Raw genomic sequence first — 22,009 nt, forward strand, 5'->3', positions numbered from 1 at the left:
GAAGATGATTTGAGGAGGGTAGTAAAAGACTAAGGCCTATTGCCAAAGGAAAGGATTCCTAAGACAGTGGCCTAGGATGAGCCTTGAAGGAAGCTAGGAACTGAGGCCAAGTTGGAAGAAGGAGCACCTAAGTGTGTGAAGTTTCTGTAAGGGAGTAATGGAAATGGAATGCCAAGCTTGGGAACTGCATGGAGGTCAGTTTGATTGGAATGGAAAATATAAAATAGATTAGAATTGGGCTGGAAATGGCTTTAAATATCAAGGTGATGGAGAGGCAGCTAGGTGGTGCAGTTAGTAGAGTACCAGCCCTGGAGTCAGGAGGACCCAAGTTCAAACCCGGCCTCAGACACCTGACACATGTACTTAGCTGTGTGACCTTGGGCAAGTCACTTAACCCCAACTGCCCTGCCAAAAAGCAAAAAAAAAAAAAATTTAAAAAAAAATCAAGATGATGGATTTGTATTTTTTTTTATTCTGGAGTCAATAGGGAGTTACTGAAGATACTTTTGGCTTAAAATATCCCTGGCCACACCCCCGCCAGTTCCCCCATCCCAACTGAAACCCACCTAGTAACAAAGAAAAATACTTAATTTGAAACAGCTGAGAATGACCATGTCTGAGAATGCATATACTACTCTGCTCCAGTGGTCCCCAACCCCTCTGCAGAATAGGGAGGAGTGCTTCATCACCCAGCTCCCTTTCAGTGGTCTTTCCATTTGGATAGTTATAGTCATTGTGCAGCATACTGTGGGGTTGTTTTTGTTTTTGTTTCTACTTATTAAATTAAATGAAAGCAAATCTCTCATGTTTTTCTGAATTTCTCATATCACTCATTTTTGTTTCTCTTGACTTGAGGCTATACTGATAGTAAACTCTCTTAAGGAATCTCCTACTCTAAAAGGGCAGGTTAGCAAGTGCTGGGCAACTCATAGGTTAGTGTGGTGTAGTGGATCTGAGTCTGAATCAGGAAGACCCGAATTCAAATCAGGCTTCAGACACTCAATGGCTGTATGCCAGAGGCAAGCCACGAACCCCTCTCAGCTCCTTTCCTCATCAGCAAAATCACCTACCTCACAGGGTTGTTAAGTGCGTCAAAAGAGACAGTTTGTTAAAGCAATCTGAAAATCTTTTAAGTGCTTATTAAAAGCTAGCCATTATCATGAATATAATTAATACTGTCTGAGAGAGCTGCCTGGGAGTACTGAGGGGTTCAGTGACTTGTACAATAAGTCAGAGGAGGGATCTGAACTCAGGTCTTCATGACTCCGCTAGGCTGCACTGGCCTCTTGTCCTTTCTGGTTGCACAATCTATCCCTTTACACTCACCTACCGTAGTTTTTCACTGGAGATTTGTGAACAGGGACATTATTATTACATGGTCAGATCTCTGCTTTAGGATGGTCCTGTCACCAACAAAAGAGGAAATTTAGAGAAGGGAGAGTGGGATGGTGGGAAGATAATGAGGTCTACTTTGGATATATTAAGTTTGAAATCCTTATGGGACATGCAGGTGGAAATGTCCCTGCAGACAGTTGGTGATGCAAGAAAGGAGCCCAGGAGAGAGATTCTAGCTGGATGCATATATTTGGAAGTCATCTACAGAAGGAAGATAGCTGAATACATAGGCTTATCATAGCAAATGAATAATATACTTTTCTTACAAACTAATAACACCCACCATATTATAGAAGCTATTAAAAATCAAAACACCCAGCACAGATATGTTGTGTCAATAATTTATTTTCAGTGAAGAAAGTAAATTTATATTTCAGGCATGGCATCAACTAAGAAATTGATGGCAAGTTCAAGTATGGTGCTGGATAAGATAGTACAAAATGTTAACATCTGTTCTACTACAGCAAACAGCGAAGTACGAGATACCAACAGAATCAAACAGTTCTCAAAAAACCACACATCACAATTCGTATATACTTTAACATTAAAGTCTTCCGTTGTATTTATCTATAAAGCCTTATTAGTTTTAAAAAAAACCAAGGAAATAAATAATAGCATCTTAGTCTTGGGGAAGTTTTTTATAACAGCAGTGGTGCGCATCAGAAAAGTGAAGGTCCTTGCTAACATGATGGAAAATGGCTTTAGTCGTGACATGGTACCAGAAACAGCAGCCTCTCAGACACCAAGAACCATGTGTGGCTGAATGTCACAGTAAAAGCACGCTCTGGTCTACACTGGTGAATCAATAACTGAAGTAAATCTCTTCAAAATACTTTATTTCAGAAGCATGAACAAAAACGTGGCCAACTTTTTACTGCAGAAACTCTGAGTGCTGCATATTCAGAGCCAGTAATGAGAGTGTGCCGTAATGTGTACATTCCAGGTAAAGAATGTCTAGGAAAAATGAAAATGCACTGTAGTTACGACTCCCTCATCTTCAGTCCCGCCCTTCTTCTTCTTCTTTAAACAACCGCAACGACGACGACAAGTATCAGTTTGTCGATCAGAGGAGTGTAGATTTTCCATCTTGATCTTGGATCGTCTTTATATCCAACTTGGCTTTTTAATGCACAGACTTTTAAAAATTTAACGTTCCCTGTGCTCTCGATGCTGGCTGACAATCCAGCCTGGGAATTGGGATATGTCTGTTAAGCTACTGCCAAGAGCTACAGTGAGGCTCATAAAGCAATTGTCGTGTTAGGAGGCAAAACACAGAATCAACAGCCTCTTGCTACACGATGTTGGCAAATCCTTCTAGCTGTCCTTAGGTCCAACAAATTCAGATTAAGTTTTAATTAAAGCTGTTTTTAAGATATAGGTTTGTGGCCTAAAAGTTAGTGTGCTTAACTGCATCACTAGCCAACATTTTTCAAGTGCAAACCTTTTCAAATAGCCATGACCTTCATTTCTTAAAATATTAGGAATGGGCTATCTTCACATACAAATATTGTCTAGTTATGATCCAAAATGAAACAGATCAGAATACACCTTGAGGGTATTTGGTGTTATCATTTGCAATTATCGATATAATAACAGTACTCTTTTCAGATTTATAATAAGAGGCTTTCTTAAGAACAACAAAAGAATTGAACATGCACTAAATTAAGGCTTTATCCATACACAAAGTGACTTGGAGAATCAAGGCAATTATTTAGATAGTGGCATTCTGAAAAATCCAATATTGCCTCAGTTGCCTGGATATTCCAGGTCAAAGCGTGGTTTTTGGGGGGATGGGGTGGGGTTAGGGAGGTGAGAAACAGTGCTAAATAATGCATATTTTATACAGGTACACATGATTTAAAGGACATTTTCATGAGTGTACAAAAAAAGAAAATATTTATCCAGGACTCACATTTCTTTCAAAGGCCATCAGTCAGGGCCAGCTTGAGCAGCATCAGACTTGGCATCCCTATATTAACAAGGTGCTAGCTATGTGAAACTGGAACAGAAATAAAAATTTGTAGTAAACAGCAATAAAAATTTGACAAGAGTATTCACTGATTATTATTATGATTTGAGTAAAATTTGTGTTCTAGCTATCTGTGGTGAGAAAAACATGTGGCAAGTCTAGTGAAATACTTGAGGTTTCTGTTTTTAATATTTTGCTTGTTTTACTTGATAAGCCTGAAATAAATGCAGGGAAACCAGGCTATCCAACATGCATTTAAAATACAACAAACTGGTGGCTCCCTCCACCTGTACATGAACCATGGTCAAATATTTACATGGAATGTTGAGCCTGATTTACAAAACCACCATTTCAATTTACGCTTTCACATATAATCCATTTTATGAATAACTATACTGACAAGGAATTAAAAAACCCTACTGTCCCTTTCAACCCTTTCATAAATATATAAAGTTTCACTAAATTCTTTTTTTTATTTAAACAAGACATCTACATTCTTCTTTACATGTGAACATAAAATAATTCATTTCTTGTTTGTATGTCACAAATGTGATGATTTTTGGTTAGCAAGGTCTACTGCACTCAGTAGTTGCAGGGTAAATTCACTTATGCAGCTAACAGGCATGTTAAAGCTTTTTACTGAGTTTCTGCACATCAGTAGTAAATCAAGAAAAAAATGAAAAATCACATTTAATTGTGTACAAATACATGATTTGTTCATTTACTGTTATAAAAAATTCAAGGAGGTTGAGATGGGGTCTAGTCAATATTAAAAACGGATCTTTGTCTCAATAGTATAATAAAAGCTAAAATTAAATGTGAAATTTTGTAATTTAAAAGAACTGGATGTTTTTCAAGTATATGGTAATAAATTGCCTATAATTTTAAATAAATCAGTGCAACACTTATTTATTGTGTTTGTAACAGTAACTTGAGTATATCTGCTTTTCAAATGTGAAACATTTTCCTGTCATTTATTGGAAAAATCTGTGACTGACTAAACCTACTTTAAAATGACTCCAGAAATTTTTGCCGATGACTTTTTAAAAAAAGTTATTTTGTTGCTACTTATCTTAAGATACCACTGAACTTATAAAGTATTAATGCGATAAGGAAAATTTTGTAAAGTTCCATATGTAATATTAAAGTAACCTATTTTCCCTTATTAAAGTCTTTGTTATACCACCTACAAATATATGTAAAGTCTGTTCACAGCACGCAAGCCCTTCTCAGAATAAATTTTTTAATTCACTGGGCAATTTGCTTATGAAAGAGTTTAAATATACACGTGAATATATGGTATAGGTAAAAAAAAAAACCCAAAAGAAAACCTTAGACTTCCAGGGGACAGCAAGAGAACCCATCCTGATAGTCCAGTTAAAACTGTGATGATCTATCCAGAAAAACTTAAGCTGTCCTGCTTGTCTCAAGGACCGCAATTTAAAGTAATGATATTACCTTCGACTGCTAACATGCAAACTTTATGGCAGTGACCACATCTGAGACTACTGAAGCACTGATCTCCAATATATATTAAAGTCTTTAGCGACTTCTCTTTTAAACAAAAATTTAAACCTCATCGTGGATATATAGCTATATTAAAGACAACCAGATGTTTCAAAGCTCAGCTTAGAATAGAGAATTGGGCAAAGCTCCATTTAAATTAAATTTAGATCTTATTTGCACACCTTCAATCTGGTAAAGGACTTTAAAGAAGAAAATAATATCAGCATTCAACTTTATCAAAATTGTAACTGCATCAGTGACATAGATTTAAAAAACAACCACCTATCAGTGACAGAAATTTAAAAACCCTTCCACCAAAATGGCAACTACTTTCTTTTCAAACGTGAACCCAGTTAAACAATGACTCTGAAACATTTTCTTCTTTCAGTCTTATGAATGTAACCAGCTCACTGGAACCCAATAGGTGTCTGTCTCCAATTTGTCAAAAGTTGCTTTTAGCTCATTGTAAGCCACAGTGAGATCATCATTTACTATAATTTTGTCAAAAAGATGGCCATATTGACTTTCCATTATCTGTGCAGATTTAATCATTTCTTGAAAGTCTTCTTCCTACAAAAAACATTTTAAAGAATCAATCAATTCTATCTCTTCACATCCATACCAAATACAGATATTCTGGAAGTACTGTATCTAGGTCTGAGTTAACATTCATTTCCTCTCACTCTAATAATTAAAATTGTACTCTTTAACTACAACTTTCACAAGCCACCACTTTTAATTATATCTGTTTGAATCTCTTCATAACTAATATTTATCTGCCAACACATAGATCTTTCCTTTTTCCTTCTTTTTAAAACATAATTAGTCACTGATTAATATAAGGACATTTCTGCATCAGAAATACCAGGGGGAAAATGTTTTGACCAACTGCATTATTTATACTCACTATTAGCAAAGGAATTATGACTAACTTTAAAGAGTACCAACTTTACTTTTGCAGAGTTTGGTACATTTCCAAAAGGAAGGTTATTATTGCTTTCCTGTGTCTTCTCATGTCTAATTCAGTAATGGTTTTCACCCACTTTTTGAAACAACAGCAAAAAAAGTAGCTTTTTACATGACTCATAATTATGTAAGAAAATTTAGGTATACCAGACCCCCAGTACTATGTTACCATATTTTTAAGCCATGGAAAACCTCTTAAGTATAACTAATTTCAGTGTTCATTTTAGTGCTACATAGGATTTTGCAGCAGTATTACTGAACCATGAAATTTGAACATGGATAAGTTACAAATCAAGAACATTAGGTAATATGACTTATATCATGAAAACTATTAAACACGGATGCCTGGATTTTTAGTAAAATCATTACCACTAAAAGGAATCTTAAAAATCAGTAGTGGTTTTGTTTTTCTTTTTGGTCAATGGTTGTAAAAAATAAAAAAATATATTGATGAAGTTTAAAGATGGATAACTTTGGCATAGCTTTCCCCATTTTAATTTGTTTCCTTTTTTTGTTTGGGATCCAGAAGCAGAACTAAAATACCATGCTGAGGCAAAGAGGAACAATGAGTAGTCCTGCCAGTAGCCACTACAGAAATGAATGGAAAGAGAGCCAGCATGGTCCTGGCGTCTGTGTGGCAATGCTGCTGGTCAGGTCGTCCATTGGGCTCTCTCATCACATCCAGAGAAAACATACACAGTAGCAGCATCTTTGCACATGAATGACAAAAGATACACCTGACTCTACAGCATTTTTCTGAGTCTCTACTTGTGCTAAATCAGTAAAATAGTTAATTGTTTTTCCAAGTACAACTCTGGGGTACTCTTGTTGAGGCCATTCTGTTAAACTTTTATGTTACTATGATAAATCTGGTTGGCACTGGCAAGAGAAAGCAAATGGCAGATTTTGGCGTTTTTCACCCAATTTGTCAAGCAAGTACAAAGAATAGCTTTAATTTTTTTCCCCTTTTACTTGTGATCGAGGTTAGCTTGGAAAGTCTTAATTTGTTAAGAGAGTTATAAAGTGTCCTGGGTAATTAAAATAGCTAACACTTGCATACAGAGATGCCTGATATGCTTGCAAACATAAATCTTGATCATTCCTAATTCATTCTTTTCACAGGCAGATTTTAGTTTGTACTTTAAAGATGAACTGAATTAGCAAAGTATAAGCTACTAGCATCTACAGAAGCAGGAAAGAGTCTATACCTAAGAACTATGCTAAAGTTTTACAGAAGTGAAGTTATATGATCTGATAACATTATGTTCTTTCCAAAGTCGATCCCTATGGCACAAGCTCATATAGGTCTGCTCACATATTTCAGCAGCCTGCTAACATACTTACTGTAAAGGGTTTTGCCGTTCCCTGGTCATCCCGGCTTGAAATAATCTTTGCATTTCTTCTTGTCTCTCTTAGACGCTCAATTGATGGAGGCTTTATAAATATAACAAATGGTTTAAATTCTAGTGTTCTTAAATGCTTCACTGTCTGAGAAAAAAAAAGAGATTATGATGAGTTTGCCACATTTCTTAACGGGTAAATGTGCATGGCAAAAATGAATCTTCTATGCAAAGAAACAGTGCTTTAATTCTTTTTCAATTCAAGGTTACTTGTCTTTTTGTGCAATCTAATTTGCTGATAAAATTCTGCTGGCTGAAAACCATGAGGCCACTAAAAAGATGGTGGGAAATCTACTTGTTCATGGGGAAAGACATCTTAAAACATGTTCAGATTTGTGCAGAATGCAAACAGCTAAGAAATGCATTTCAAATTAAATGCTCAAGAAATGTTATTCATTTAGAAGCCCATTACTGCAGGGAAAATGCAGTAATGTGTTCTTGAAGTTCTTGAAATTACTTTGAATATATTTTATATCAATCTGTGTACTGAGAACTTAAGCTCCTTGAGGGCAAGGGCTGTTCATGTCCCCATGCAGAGTGCTCTGCATACAAGTGCTCAGGCACTTATTAATGTGTGTTGCATGGAACTGATTCAGGGTAATTAAGGAATAAGATTAGGACAAACTTTGACAATCTCAGCAGTATATAAAAAAGCCTAGATCTAAAGGACCTTTAGGCTAGGTTTCAGATGTGCAATGCAGACCCCATTTATAGCCTGTCCTGTTACTACCTTCCATAGGCATGTAAGCTACAGGGTGATTCAATTCACTTTAACAAATAATTCCTGCACACAATGGAATTTACATTCTATTGGGCAGATATGACACATACATAAAAAGTACAGGCTGTGTACAAAGTAATTGAGAGAAAGAGACAGTGACAGAGAGAGACAGAGAGACAAAGAGTGCTACCAAGTGCACAGAAGAGGAAATCAGGAAGGACCTTGTTGTAGAAGGAGGTACCTCAGTTATACTTTAAAGGAACCAATGGAAGAGATGAGGAGGGATATAGTGGTGCAAAGACTGGGAAGCTACAGATGGATTGTTTTATACGGGGAACAGCTAACAGACCAGTTTTGTGGAATGGAAAGTGTGTGTGTAATATGAAATAAAATTTGAAAGATACACAGGAAAGCAGCCTGTGGAGGGTTTAAATGCTAGGCTGAGGATTTTGTATTTTGATCAAGAGGCAACAGAAAACCACTGCAGATCTCTGAGGATGGTGGTGGTAGAGGTGTGACATGGTCTATGCTTTGGGAATATTGATTTGGTGGCTATGGGAGGGGAGGGAAGAGACAGGCAGTAAGGAGACCAGTTAGGAAGTTCCTACAAATTCCAGGCAAGAGGTGATAAAAAAAACCTGGACTGATGCAGAGGCTACTTGAGTGGCCAGAAAGGAAAGGATGGGAGATCCTATGGAAGTAGGGCTGGTAAGCCTTGGAAACTGACTGGCTGTGGCAGTTAAGGGTGAGGAAGAATCAAAGATATAAGCCTGGGGGACTGGAACAATGATGACACTATTAACAAAAAAGGGGGAATTTTGTAGGAGAGATAGGCATTATGTCTCCCCCGCCCCAGCCAACCATTCCCTCTTTCTAATTTCCCTCTCACTGTGGAGGGCACCACCATCCTCTTGATCAACCCGGCTTGTAGCCTCAATCCCAGGATTCCTCACTCTCTCTAACCCCCCACAGTCAATCTGGTGCTAAGTCCCACTTCTGTCCTCTCTCTACAGGCCTTCCCTCTTCAGACACCAACACTGTCTTTCAGCCCCTCAGCGCTGTGTGCTTAGATGACTGCAGCAGCCTTTCCGCTGGTCTCCCTTCCTTGAATCTTCTACTCCATGCCATCCTCCGCTCATCCATTAAAGTGAACTTCCTCAAGCATAAAAGTGACCACGTCAACAGCCCGTTCAGTAAACTTCCCGGCATTCCTATTTCCTTCAGGATCAAACACAAAACTCTCTGTCTGCCAGAGCCTGTTTATAGGCTGTTCCTGATGCTCCTTAGTGTTAGTTACTTCCCTTTATAATGACCTCCAAAGTATCCTGTTTGTCTAGTTTTTACCTTAGTTGTTCTCACGTTGTCTCCCCCATTAAGATGGGAGTGCCTCAAGGGCAGAAGCTGTTTTGTGCCTTCCTTTGTAGCTGTAGCACTTAGTATAGTGCCTAGCACACAGTAGGCACTTAAATGCTTGTTGATTTGGCTTATTGTTGAAATTGAGATTAAGGAGAGAGAGATAATTTCCATGTAGAGTCATATGCAGAGAGATGATATTAGAACCCACAGGAGCTGAAGTGCTCACCATGACAGAAAGTATATAATTAAAAGACACAATTCAGGGTCTTGGGAGATACTCATACTTAGTGGGCAGTAGGAGGAAAAGAGTCTAGGATGGAACGGGCAGACAGGGAGATGGAGAACCACAACAGGTTTATATAAATTGAAATAATGTGCATTTTTATTTCCTCAAGGACCACTGCTACTAATTTTCAAAAGAAAAAATATTTTTACTCCTTAGATTTCAACACTTACCAACCATAATGATCCATGAAAAAATTTGCAAACATAATTAGCTAGGCACTGAATAATTAACCCAATGTGAATACAATTTCCTTTAAAAATCTATTGATGCAAAGTTCTTTGCTGAAGGCACCAGTACATTCTGATAGAATGCAAATTCCCTGAGAGTAGGAATTGTTTTTTTTTCCTTTGTATTCCTTAACATAGTCCAATGCCTGCTAAAGATTTTGTATTTTATCCCATGGACAACAGTCACTTAATAAATGCCTGTTCACTGACTGATTCAACAAAAAGTCAAAGTAAGGCTATTTAGCTAAATGTAAAAAATGCACTTTTGTGTCATGTTACAGAATCTCCTTAAAGAAATAAAAACAAACAGCAAGCAGAGAAGACTGGGAATTCAACAGAAAAAAAAAACACCTTTCATTTATAACATCTAAGACAGTTAAGACACGAACAATTGATGGGCTTTTAAACATTGATTTTATGAGTGTTTGCAAGGCACAGAAGTCAACAAAAACTGACCAAATATTGAAATTATGAAAGCAGATTTTGGAAACTGTTAAGCTTTCAAGAAGCTTATTTTTTAAATTACAGGTTTCACAATTTATTTTTAAATGTTTCTTTCATCTTAGAAAGGCTATAAATGGCCATGAAGGATGTGGAATACAAACTGAGCTGATACTGTTCGTCTCTATTAGAGCTTTCTCCTGGAACCCTGTCATGAAATGTAATCAATTACTTGATGCCAAAGGACACTGAAAAGTGTGTTGCTTACTTACATGAGGCTGAACATCCAACAAACAAACCTTGTTCTTAGCCAGAACAGATCGAACAGAGTCTATACTTGTGCCATAGTAGTTGTTTTTATATTCCCCATACTCAATAAACCTGTAGAAAAATCAGACATAGAGTTCTATCAGGCTCATGCCCAATTTTTCAAAAGAAATTATACTTTGTAAGATATAATTCATATGTAAAAGATATTTTTGCTGAACATATGTGATTTTTAACATGTTTTATAAAAGGAACACTGCCAAGTACTTCAGCATGTCAATTTTTTAAAAAAATCTTCTATTTTACATTTTCAAATCAGTAACACCTGCTTGTATTACAGTCAAACAGAAAAAAGTACTTTGGTCCAGCAGCACACTAACGTTTTCCATCACGTCCTCTTCTGAACTAATGCAATGCAATAAAACAGCGGATAAGCTAAACAATAGAAACTACTGAAATTTCATTGCATGCTCCAGAATATCCAAAATCAGCTTTAGAACTGGAGGAGGAACCAGGGCAGCTGATTATATGCTATAAAAATACAAACAGTTTGCCAAAGAGAAAGGAACATTTTGAAGTTTCAATAAAATCCCACAATCCTGTTTTAAAACACACATTGCTCCCTGAAATATTTAGGGTCAAATAGTAAAACTGGGGAAAAAATTCAAGCAAATGGTGCTACCATAATAATAGTTACTGTAGCTTAAATCTTTGAAGAGTGAAGAGGGCAAGAGAATAAGTGGGGAAGTGAGGTTGCAGGATTTTCATGTAGGTCATGAATTTAATGAGAACAGGAAGTGTCTGTTCAGAACCCAGATATCCTAGTATAAATTTTAAACACACTATTGTAAAGGAATGCTGTCAAAAATATAGTATTGTATTAGTAAGGAAAATTGCAAGTATTAACCTCTAAAACTACGCATTAAAAATGCATTAAAAAGTGTAAAATGTTAGATATTTCGGAGTGTAAGAAATGGGAGGAGGAGTTTTGTTTCCACAGAACTAAAAGTGCGCTTCCCCGCCCTCCCCCACCCCAGCTTTAGCAGAGATCAGGCCTCAAGGTCGGTCAGGTGAGAGGTCAGAGGCTTGTATGCATGTGCATACTTTTTGAGAAGGCAGTCTAGGGAATTAGAGAGGCCAAACCCACTTGAACCAGTTCAAGATTATCTAGGGTCTGGTTTTGGTCAAGAATCCAGGCCTCCTGATTTGCATAATTTGCATATGTTAAAGAGGGAAAGTAGGGGAAGTAAAAGAATATAGTTTAATCCTAAACTAAGACAAGGAAAATCTAATTAACTTTACTTTTGCTTCTGTGTCCTTATTATCCTATTTATATAAACTGTATAACCTAGGAAAACTATGTAAAAAACAAAGACTGTAAACTAACCATGACTCTAGCAGGAGTGGAGGGAATGGTTACCCCTGCTCCTGCAACTGTATCAGTGTGAGTGTTCCCGCGAGCACTACACCCGCTCTCCCGGGGAGCGTAATAAAATGCCTTCCTCTGCCCACTCTGGTCCTGAGTTCTTTGGGTGAGAATGGGCAAATCACATGGATTTTCCTAAGGTCAAGTGAAGGGAAGCAACAGGCAGCGGAAGCTTGCTGGGCTTACTCCTGGATCTTGTCTTGGGGTGTCCTGTGATCCCCACAGATTAAGGGATGGCTACCACTTGGTCTTCTTCTGGGAGTCCTGTGGTCTCTGTACAGCCTTCCCTAAGGATTATCATAGGGTTCTTCCTCAGGACTTTGGCCCTGCCTAGGAAGTCCAGTGATCCCCAAAACCACCACATTTCTCACAGGAGGTACACGTTTTTTTTTCTTTTCAGACTATGAAAATCACTTATTAAAATGATGCTTTTTTGGATTTCAGATGTTTTGAAAATTAAAATAATTATTAAACAGAAAAAAGGAGACTTGGTTACCAAAAATGACAAATAGCAGTATTAGCAATTACTTTTAGAGTTCTAAAAGGTTTTCTACATACTTGTTATTTTGTACATCTGTCTCAAACAAATGCTTGGAAATGAAAATATATTCAACACCATCACTTTCTTGGCTTCTTCTTGCTCTGGTAGTGTCTGTGATTTAATTAAAAATAGTTTTAGATAAGCTCCATATTATCAACCATTAGAATACATACATATACACACATATGCTTAGAATTGGTTATTGTCCTTAAACAGCAAATTTACAACCAAGAAACAGTGGCATCACTAACAAAAAAGAATAGCATATTTTAAAATATGATAAAGTTTCAATAGTTCAGATGCCATTACAATGATACTTATGAGAACTAAAATATGGGGTTATGCGGCATTTGTGTAGGGATGATTTTTAAACCTAAGGGAGTAAATGAAAGCACTGAGGGAAAGATTATAGAAAAAGACAAAGGCCCAAGACAAGCCATAAGGAATGCACAGGCAGAGGGGGGTGGGGAAGTGTAGTCTAGCTCACGGCTCTAGAACTAGAAGGGACCTAAAGCCATCTAGTACAACTCCCTTATTTCAGAGTTGAGGAAACCAAGGCATAGGGAAGTTTAAAAGATTGGCACAAGCAAGTTGTAAGTAACAGATGTGGGATTTGAACCCAGGTCTTTTGATTCCTGAGCTAGTGTTCTTGCCACTGCACCAGACTGCCCACCAATCACACAATGATCCACTCCTATTCCCTACAGCAAGTCACAGACCTCAGCCGGGCTATATCCCGAGTCCTTAGTTAACGTTGTATATGATTAGACAAAGATGAGACTCCACTTAAAAAAAAAGAACACTCAAATATTTCAGTAATTCAGACTATTCTTTCAATTAATTCAGGTTAGCAAATTTCACTACAGGGGGAAATATGTGAAACTGACCTATAATTGGGCACTTCAAACAAGGTGAACCCTATATTCAGATTTGTAAGTAAAAACTAAAAAATCATTATTTACACGCAAATATATCACAACAAAGGAAAAGGCGAGTAACAACTTTTAAAACGATGCAGACATTATGCTTTAACATACCAACTGAGAATGGTAATGTTATGTTAATTGTAACATTGCTACACATATGCAGACATATTTCTCCTACCAGTTTGGCTCACTTTAGACAACTTGAATTCTCAAGTCCTGACATCATTTTTTGTACATTATGTAATTTTGTTTCTGCCTAAAAAAACAGGTGCCACAGAGATTTTTTTTGAGTAGATTTTTTAATAGTAAGGAATCCACTAAGCCCACGTTCCATCTCAAGATCCTATGATCTCATGATCACTACTCAAAAATTCAGGTCTGGCAAGCAGTTATGTGGAGGATGAGCTCTTATTTAGCAATGACTTCACTAACTCAAGGGATGACGTATTTTAGGCATAAATTATCACAGTGGCAAAGAGGCGACATTCAGTTCAGTGATATGACTTAATTCAACACTTATTTATTGGTTATGTAATTATACACTCTCCACTAAAATCCTACCCCAATGCCTTATGGTGGTGTGGACATGCCCCAGGGTTTTTGAAGACAGATCAGCAAAGTGTAAGCTTTGGCAATTCCTTCCAAGAAAGAAAAGCAGTAAGAGGGGGCGAGAGGCTAGAGACTTTATGTCTTATGTTTGAAAACTAGTCTAGTTAATTTTGGAGGAGGTCATCATCAGGTTAATTATGGGATTATAGATTTTTTTGGCCTCAGAAACTCTACCAAGGTACTGAAAAGACTGTACATGTGTGCAGGGAATGCTCATATCAACAAAATCATAGATCTTCGCAACAATTATGCCCAAGGATTTGAGCTTATACCTTAGCTAACAAGATAAGATACAAAAAAATGCTTGGCATATGATCTGTTGACTGGGTGGTGAAAATAAGAGCTATGATGAGATAAGGAAGAAAGATTCCTCTACCAGAAAAATCTATGAAAATGATGTCCTCTTGCTTAAAAAATATTTCTCATAAATCCTCCCCAAATTTTCTCTAGACAGAGCGTAGCCATTTTTAATCCATGGTACTTTGGTTATCAGGTCTGTTCTCTTTTTCTAGAGTGGAGTATAAGGGACAAGAGTAGGTTGGTGATTTCTTCTGTGTAGAGAACTCCTGGTGTGGAAAGGCCCTCTCCTGGCATCTACTACTTACAGCATTTGAGAACTATTCAGGGCTCTGAGAAGCAGTGTGACTGGCCTGTAGTCGCACAACCCCTGGATATCATAGCAGGCTTTGAAATCAAGTCTTCCTGACTCCAGGACCAGCCCTTCTACACATTATGCCAGGCTACCATGATCTCATTCTGTTTGTCTTACTTACCAAGTGGAAAATTCAAATTCCATAATTCTTAATGAGAGACACAGAAGTTAGTTAATAAGTAATGGTGAGGAAAAAGAGTCCATTGGCTTCATTAGTGAAGAGGAAATACACTAAGATCTAGGAATCAGGGGAAAGTGAAGCCATCGATTTGTAGAAGAATGGTGTCTGGGGTTTGGGAGGGCAGTGGAGAAAAATGTACACAGTGCAACTAGGTTTAGAAACTGCAACTGTGGAAGAGAAGATCAAGCAAAGTACAAAGTAGCAAATCAAAACTGTCCTTCCCATTAGGGCTGATGCACAAAAACTCCATGGGCAAGGGTTCTATCTGAGGAATCTAACAAGGGTTTATGTGAGAAATTTCTATTAGAAAGATATCGATGTATATAAGGCACACATTTTCATATCATTAGGTCACAGATACAATCCTCACACAACTAAAATGTTAGGTTTGAGTCTGGATCTGACACTTATTAGCAGCTGTGGGGGGGGGGGGAGGAGAAGGAGAGGGAGGAGGGGGGGAGGGGGAGGAGGAGGACAATAAGACAATAAGAGACTTTGGCCCTCATCTCCTTTTTATGACAATCCTAAAGGACAAAATTATCTTGAAGACAATTCAGGATGTTACCAGGGTAAGCACAAGGCAGACACTCTCAACTGCACATTTCTGTTCACTGAATCATGATTTCACATCTAACTTGAAAGAGAGAAAACCTCTTTGCCTTTTAAGTTATAGATGGTTCTTAAGACAATTAAAACAGAGGAATTTACTAGATTCAATCTAGTAGTAAGGATATATATTTTTGCTTAATTATAACGATGTTTTTTTCACTGTGTGGAAATCATGACACTAAATTCTGCATTAGTATAATCAAAGCTATAGTTTAGTCTCTAATTGATGACTACAATGTATTTAGAAAATAAAAGCTATTATTTATGGTCTCCCAAAGACATTCTAGGAGAACTGTAGTCTTCCAAACTACAATGTAACCAAAACATTTAATGGAATCAGAAAAATCAGTTCCTAGACAAGAAAGTGTTTGCTCAAGAACCAAGCTTTAGGGACAAGGACTCACTATCTGACAAAAACTGCAGGCAAAACTGGAAAGCAGTTTGGAAGAAACTAGGTAGAGACCAACACCTCACACTGTATACCTAGATAAGGTTAAAAAGGTACATGATTTAGACATAAAGGGTGACATCATAAGCAAATTAGGGGAGCTGAAAATACTTTCCCTGTCAAATCTACAGATAAGGGAAGAATTTATGGCCAAACAAGAGATAGAGAGCACTATGGAATATAAAATGGGTAATTTAATGGATATTTAAATTTAAATATAAATTTAAAAGGTTTTGAACAAACAAAACCAATGTAGCCAACTTTAGGAAAAAAAAAAGGAGAAAGCTAGGAATTTTTTTTTTTAACAACAAATGTGTATGATAAAGGCCTCATTTCTCAAATATATATGGAACTGAGTCAAATTTATAAGAATACAAGTCATTCTCCAATTGATAAGTGGTCAAGGACATGAACAGGCAGTTTTCAGACAAAGTAATCAAAGCTATTTAGTCATTAAAAAATGTTCTAAATCACTATTAATTAGAGAAATGCAAATTGAAACAGCTCTGAAGTATCACTTCACACCTAACAGATTAGCTAACATGACAAAAAAGGAAAATGATAAATGTTGGAGGGGATATGGAAAAATAGGGACACTAATACAATGTTGGTTGAGTTGTGAACTGACTCAACCATTATGGAAATCAATTTGAAACTATGCCCAAAAGACTATAAGATAGTTCATACCCTTTGACCCAGCAATATCAGTACTAGGTTAGCGCCCCAGAGAGATCTAAGGGGAAAAATGTCTCATACTTACAAAAATATTTATAGCAGCTCTTTCAGTGGTGGCAAAGAATTGGAAATTGAGGAGATACCCATCAATTGGGAAATGGTTGAACAAGGTGTGGCACATGATTGTTATGAAATACTACTGCATTAAGAAATGCTGAGCAGGATGCTTTCAGAAAAACATGGGAAGCCTCATATGAACAAAGTGAACAGAACCAGGAGAACACTGTCCACAGTAAAAGCAATATTGTACAATGATCAATGTGAAAGACTTAGCTATTTTGGGCAGTACAGTGATCCAAGATAACTCCAATCGCCAACTCTAGAGAAAGACTTGATGGAGTCAGAAGGCAGATCAAAGCATACTTTTTAAACTTTCTTTATTACTATATTTTTGGTTTGTGTTTTCTTTCACAACATGGCTAATGTAGAAATTTTTTGCATGACTGCACATGTATAGTCTGTATCAAATTCCTTGCCTTCTCAAGGAGGGGAGATGGGAGGGAGTGAGAAACAGAATTTGGAACTTAAAATTTTTTAAAAACAAATGTTGGGAATTGTTTTTACATGTAATTGGAAAAAAAAATATATTTAAAATTTCCTCCTAAAAAGTATTTGCTCTTAAAATCCCAAATTAGTCCTATAAAGGATATAAATTCATATTCATTCACTGATATAAATCACCCTTAAAGTTGGGGTGATATCTGTTTCAGTGGACCTGTGATCTTGTCGATCGGGATACTTCTTATCCATATCTTTCTGCCACAAGGGGCTCATACAGTACACTGGAAAGTCCTTCTCTAGATTATGGGTTATTAACCTTGGGGCCATTACCTTAGTTTTTGAAAAAACATTTTGGTAACTTTATTTCAAAATAACTGTTTTCCTTTGTAATGCTATATATTTTGTTCATTTAAAACTATTATTCTGAGAAGGGATCCATTGGTTGTATCAAATTGCCAAAAGGGTCTGTGACACACCAAAATTTAAGAACCTTTGCTTTAGACTGACTCTGATGAGGAGAGAAGGCTGGATTGCATTTGGGAAATTGTGCAGTGTTTTTAATGTACCCAAAAGATCTCAACAGGCTATGATAACAAACCAAATGTTGTGAAGTGGAATTTAATAAGAATAAATAAATTTCTGTGAAAAAGTTAGAGTGATTTTAGTGGACTACAAGTACAATATGAGTTAACAGAGTGACACGGAAGCCCCCTTACCGCCACCCCCTCCCCGCCAACAAGCTAACATTTTTCTAAGGTTCATTAAGAGGAGTATCCAGATTGAAAGAAAGATGCCTATACTCTTATACAGATGGCATCCAGACCAGTTGTATCAAACTCTGATAGAAATGGGGGCCACTAAACCATACATAAGAATCTCTGCAGGCCACATATTGACTTAGAAAACCATATATTAACATTATCTATGTTCTATTACATTTTTACTTTGTTAAATATTTCCCAAGCATATTTTAATACAGTTCCCTCACTCGAAAGTTGTGGGTTGCTTGTTTGACATCTCTGATGTATAATACATCGAATCAGAAGCAGCACAGGTAGAAATGTTTCTTAAAAAAAGATTAACAGGACGGTGATGAAAGGATGGAGGACTATGAATATGAGAACAGAACAAAGGAATTGGGAACATTTGGCCTGCTGATATGACAGTAGTCTTAAGCAGTTGAAAAGGCAGTCATGTGAAAGAAGTAACAAAAAGGCAGAGCTAGGAACAAAGGGCAGAATTTATGGGGCAGATGAACCCCACCTCCTGATAGAGGTGGTAGATTGATGGATCCAGAATACAGATTGGTAATATTTTTTTTGGGACATGGCCAATGTGGTAATTTGTTTTGCTTGACTCTTCATGTTTGTTATATGGGCTGCATTTTTCTTTTTTTTCTCAATAGGGGTAGGGTATGGAGAAAGAAAAGAAGGCAGGTTTTTTGCAAAATGAAAATAATAAAATTTAATTAAAGGAAAAGGAATAAAAAAGAAGTTCCAGAAAAACACGGGCTTTATGTAACAATTAGAGGGGTCCAAAAATGGGCTGGGCTATCATAATAGGCAGTGCTTTCCCCTTCGCTGGAGCTCTTCCAGAACTGGGGTATATAACCACTTGCTACCGGATATTACAGTATGGATTCTTACTTAGGTATAAGTTGGACTAGAAGGTCTTTTAAGTCCCTTCCAACATTTAGATTCTATGATTTTATGATTCCTCGCAAGGAAGAAACATGACAACTTCATGAAGTAAGCAACCATATCTTCCAAGATGGAATTCAAATTTAAAGACTTAACTCCTACAAAAATTTTGTAATTCAAACAGAGAAAAAACAAATTGATGGTTTCATTGAGCATCCATGATGAATTTATGTCTAATGACTTTCAGAGATGCAAAAATATAGATTCATTGCTTCATAGGGAAGTAAGAGCCCTATGTGGGCTAAGAATATTTGATACTGCTAACCAACACTGGCCCTGAGCTATTTCCCAAGCTCATTAATTTCCCAACACCTGGGTTTTTTCCTTGGCAACAACTAAGCTATTAGAGAGGGAGGAAATAAATGCATGACAACTTTTCAGACCAACCTTCCTATTGTCTTATTTCTAATCAGCTATATATTAGAAAAACTGACTGACTGTAAGGAAATCAAAAAGAGGGGAAGTATTGCCCAGGTCCATGTTTTCTTTCATCTTCCTGTAATGTCAGCTGCCTTGTAACTTAAAGCTAAAAAAAATTTGAAACAATCGTTTGGAAAAAAGTAGTAATGGAGTAATTTAAGGTAAAAAAGAACCAGAATTTAGAAATAAATATGAACTCTTCCACAATAAGAGAACATTGCTAATGGCAATATATAAACAGTATTTTTTATTATTGGTAGTGCTGAAACTACTTGGGAAAGCCAACACTTCAATTTAGCTTTTTAGACAGTTTTCTTAACATCAACATATTAAGTAGTCAAATGACATTTATTCTGGAGATAGAAATGCTTCTAACATCACATTTCATTTGTAAGAATGCCTGTGAAAATAACACAGTTATTATAAAAAATAGACGTAAAAGTGTGCTGAGAAGAAACTCTAGCACATTTGGAGTTGATGATTAGACAAACCCAATTTAGCAGAATTCACCAGTTTGTTAAAGAAATAATAATTAAGATAGGTCTATAACTCTATATCATACGAAGCCCTTTCACTCTCACTGCAGGTTTTAATCTTAAATAGAAACCTGGTGAAATACCCTGAAAAATTTTGGAATCTGCCCTAGGAAATGATTTGAAAAGAGATTTTATTTAGAAGAAAACTAGATTTAAGTGTATTTGAATTCAGAATGTTAGTAAAATTAAAGAAGCTAAGAAAAGAGGTCTTTTAAGGGTCCCTTACAGAGAATGCTACTTACGTGGCACTGTCACACCATAATGTTGTGTGTCACTAATCAGCAACTTTCGTTTTAGTTCATTTAAGCCTACTCCCACAGGTCCTGAAGAACAAAAATAATAATAGTCAGCCAAAGCACCAAATAGAAAGAATTTCTAAGATTAATACTTGCCTGAAGGAACATGATAAACCAAATGGGAAAAAAAATCCAATTAATTTTGCTGGTTAAAAACAACGGCTATTTAACTTCTGTTCCCTCAAAATAATTGCTTCAAATATTTATGTTTCAAACTGACACAGCTCAGTTGGGTCACAATACATTCCCAAATGAATGCTACCTGCGAGAGCTTTGAAAATATTTACATAATTCATTTGAAGTTAATATTTCAGGTTTTTAAAAAATTTAAATACTAAGCCAAAGGAAGAACTATTAATTCTTATTCAGTTAATGATCCTATATTCAACTGAGGTTATATACTTTCAGTTAATAAGTCACTAACCACATTTGGAGAGTCTCTCCCCTTCAGGAACCTAGAGATTTTTATGTAGCTCAGGGCACTTGTATATCTTAGGCCTTTCAATCAATCAACAAATATTTGAGTACTAACTACTCTCACAGGAAAAAAAATCTACTGTAAGAGATGTGAAAGGAGTGCCTTTTTAGGCATGGGAAATGGCCTGTACAAACAGGAAAGTATACCTATTTTGTCCAGGTTGGTAGTAACGTATAAAACAATAAGGAAAGTAGTGAAAACTAAGGTTTGAGAGGGTGGTAGGTAGGTAGGTAACATATAAACATAAGGAAAGTAGTGAAAACTAAGGTTTGAGAGGGTGGTAGGTAGGTAGGTAGGCAGGCACCAGATTGTAGAAGGCCTTAAATGCCAAGCTAAGTAATTTGTATTCTGTTCTCTAGGCAATAGGGAGCCACTAAAGGTTTTTGAACTGGAAAGGGGCATGGTCACACCTGCACATAATAGCTCTTGTTTACAGAATACTTTATGGTTTACAAAGAATTTTACATGTCATCTCATTTGATATTCACAATGTTCTTGTGGTATAGAAAGGGCAAGTATTATTAATGCCATTTTACACATGAGACAGTTGATGGTCAGAGAGGTGACTTATGGACTGTTAGTAAGTGTCACAACCAGGACTCCACCCCAATCCCAACAAATGGTTTTTTGCCCCACCCCCTCCTGCCCCCTCCCATTCTATCATGTTCCATATCCATACAAAGGATGGATTGGAGAGGGAAAGGCTGGAATCAGGAGATCAGTAAGGAAGTGACTTATAATAACTGGAAGGAAGGCAACAAACATAATATATGTTTAAAGAGCACCAGCTACAGGGTTAGGTGGCCTGAGTTCAAAGTCCTGTGCAGGTACCTAATAGAATTTTGGGCAAACCAGCTGGACTGTGTATACCTTACTGTCCTCATCTGTCAAATGAGGGAGAGTTGGGCTAAAGAGCCTTTAAGGTCTGCTCCCACTCCAGAGCTGTGATGCAAAAGCTGAGAGCCCTGAGTGAAGCTGGTGGTATGAATGAAGAAGAGAAGGGGAGAAACGCAAGAGTGAGTGTGGAAGCAAAGTCAATAGTAATGGGGGTGAGGGGAGAAAAGTGAGAGAACAGAAACAGAGGAAAAATTCCAGAGAGAATACCAGGGAATACCAAGAGTTAGGATATTTTTAATGAAATGTCTAGTCTTTTTCGCTCTATTTTAAATTTCTTACTCTTACAAATAAATAGTAGTACAGTGTCTGAGGAACAGAAAATGATTACATGCTATTAAAATAATATAGGCAATTCTAGATAATTTTCTCTAATGGAAAAGGCATAGTCACACAGAAGTGAGGAGAGATACAACCCAAACTTCGAAAATCTATTCTGTTTTGCAATGTTATCGCCTGGGGAACCCCCAAACAGAAGGTTTTCTACATTTGCCTCTGGTTAATTTTGTTGTCACTACCTAAG

The 22,009-nt window shown here is 36.8% G+C and overlaps 1 protein-coding gene across 1 annotated transcript in view; it reads right to left on the reverse strand.

Moving 5' to 3' along the window:
* Positions 1 to 1,726: 1,726 nt before the first annotated feature.
* Positions 1,727 to 22,009, reverse strand: part of MPP7 (membrane palmitoylated protein 7) — a 255,931-nt gene continuing 235,648 nt past the window's right edge. Inside the window, exons 13-17 of the mRNA XM_036759638.1 lie at positions 20,061 to 20,141; positions 12,519 to 12,612; positions 10,540 to 10,648; positions 7,181 to 7,324; positions 1,727 to 5,440 (exon numbers count right to left, since the gene is read on the reverse strand). Coding sequence (XP_036615533.1) covers positions 5,261 to 5,440; positions 7,181 to 7,324; positions 10,540 to 10,648; positions 12,519 to 12,612; positions 20,061 to 20,141 — 608 coding nt within the window. The 3' untranslated portion in view covers positions 1,727 to 5,260. The remainder of the gene's footprint in view (positions 5,441 to 7,180; positions 7,325 to 10,539; positions 10,649 to 12,518; positions 12,613 to 20,060; positions 20,142 to 22,009) is intronic.

This window comes from Trichosurus vulpecula, chromosome 5, assembly GCF_011100635.1.
Source record: "Trichosurus vulpecula isolate mTriVul1 chromosome 5, mTriVul1.pri, whole genome shotgun sequence".
Taxonomy (NCBI): domain Eukaryota; kingdom Metazoa; phylum Chordata; class Mammalia; order Diprotodontia; family Phalangeridae; genus Trichosurus; species Trichosurus vulpecula.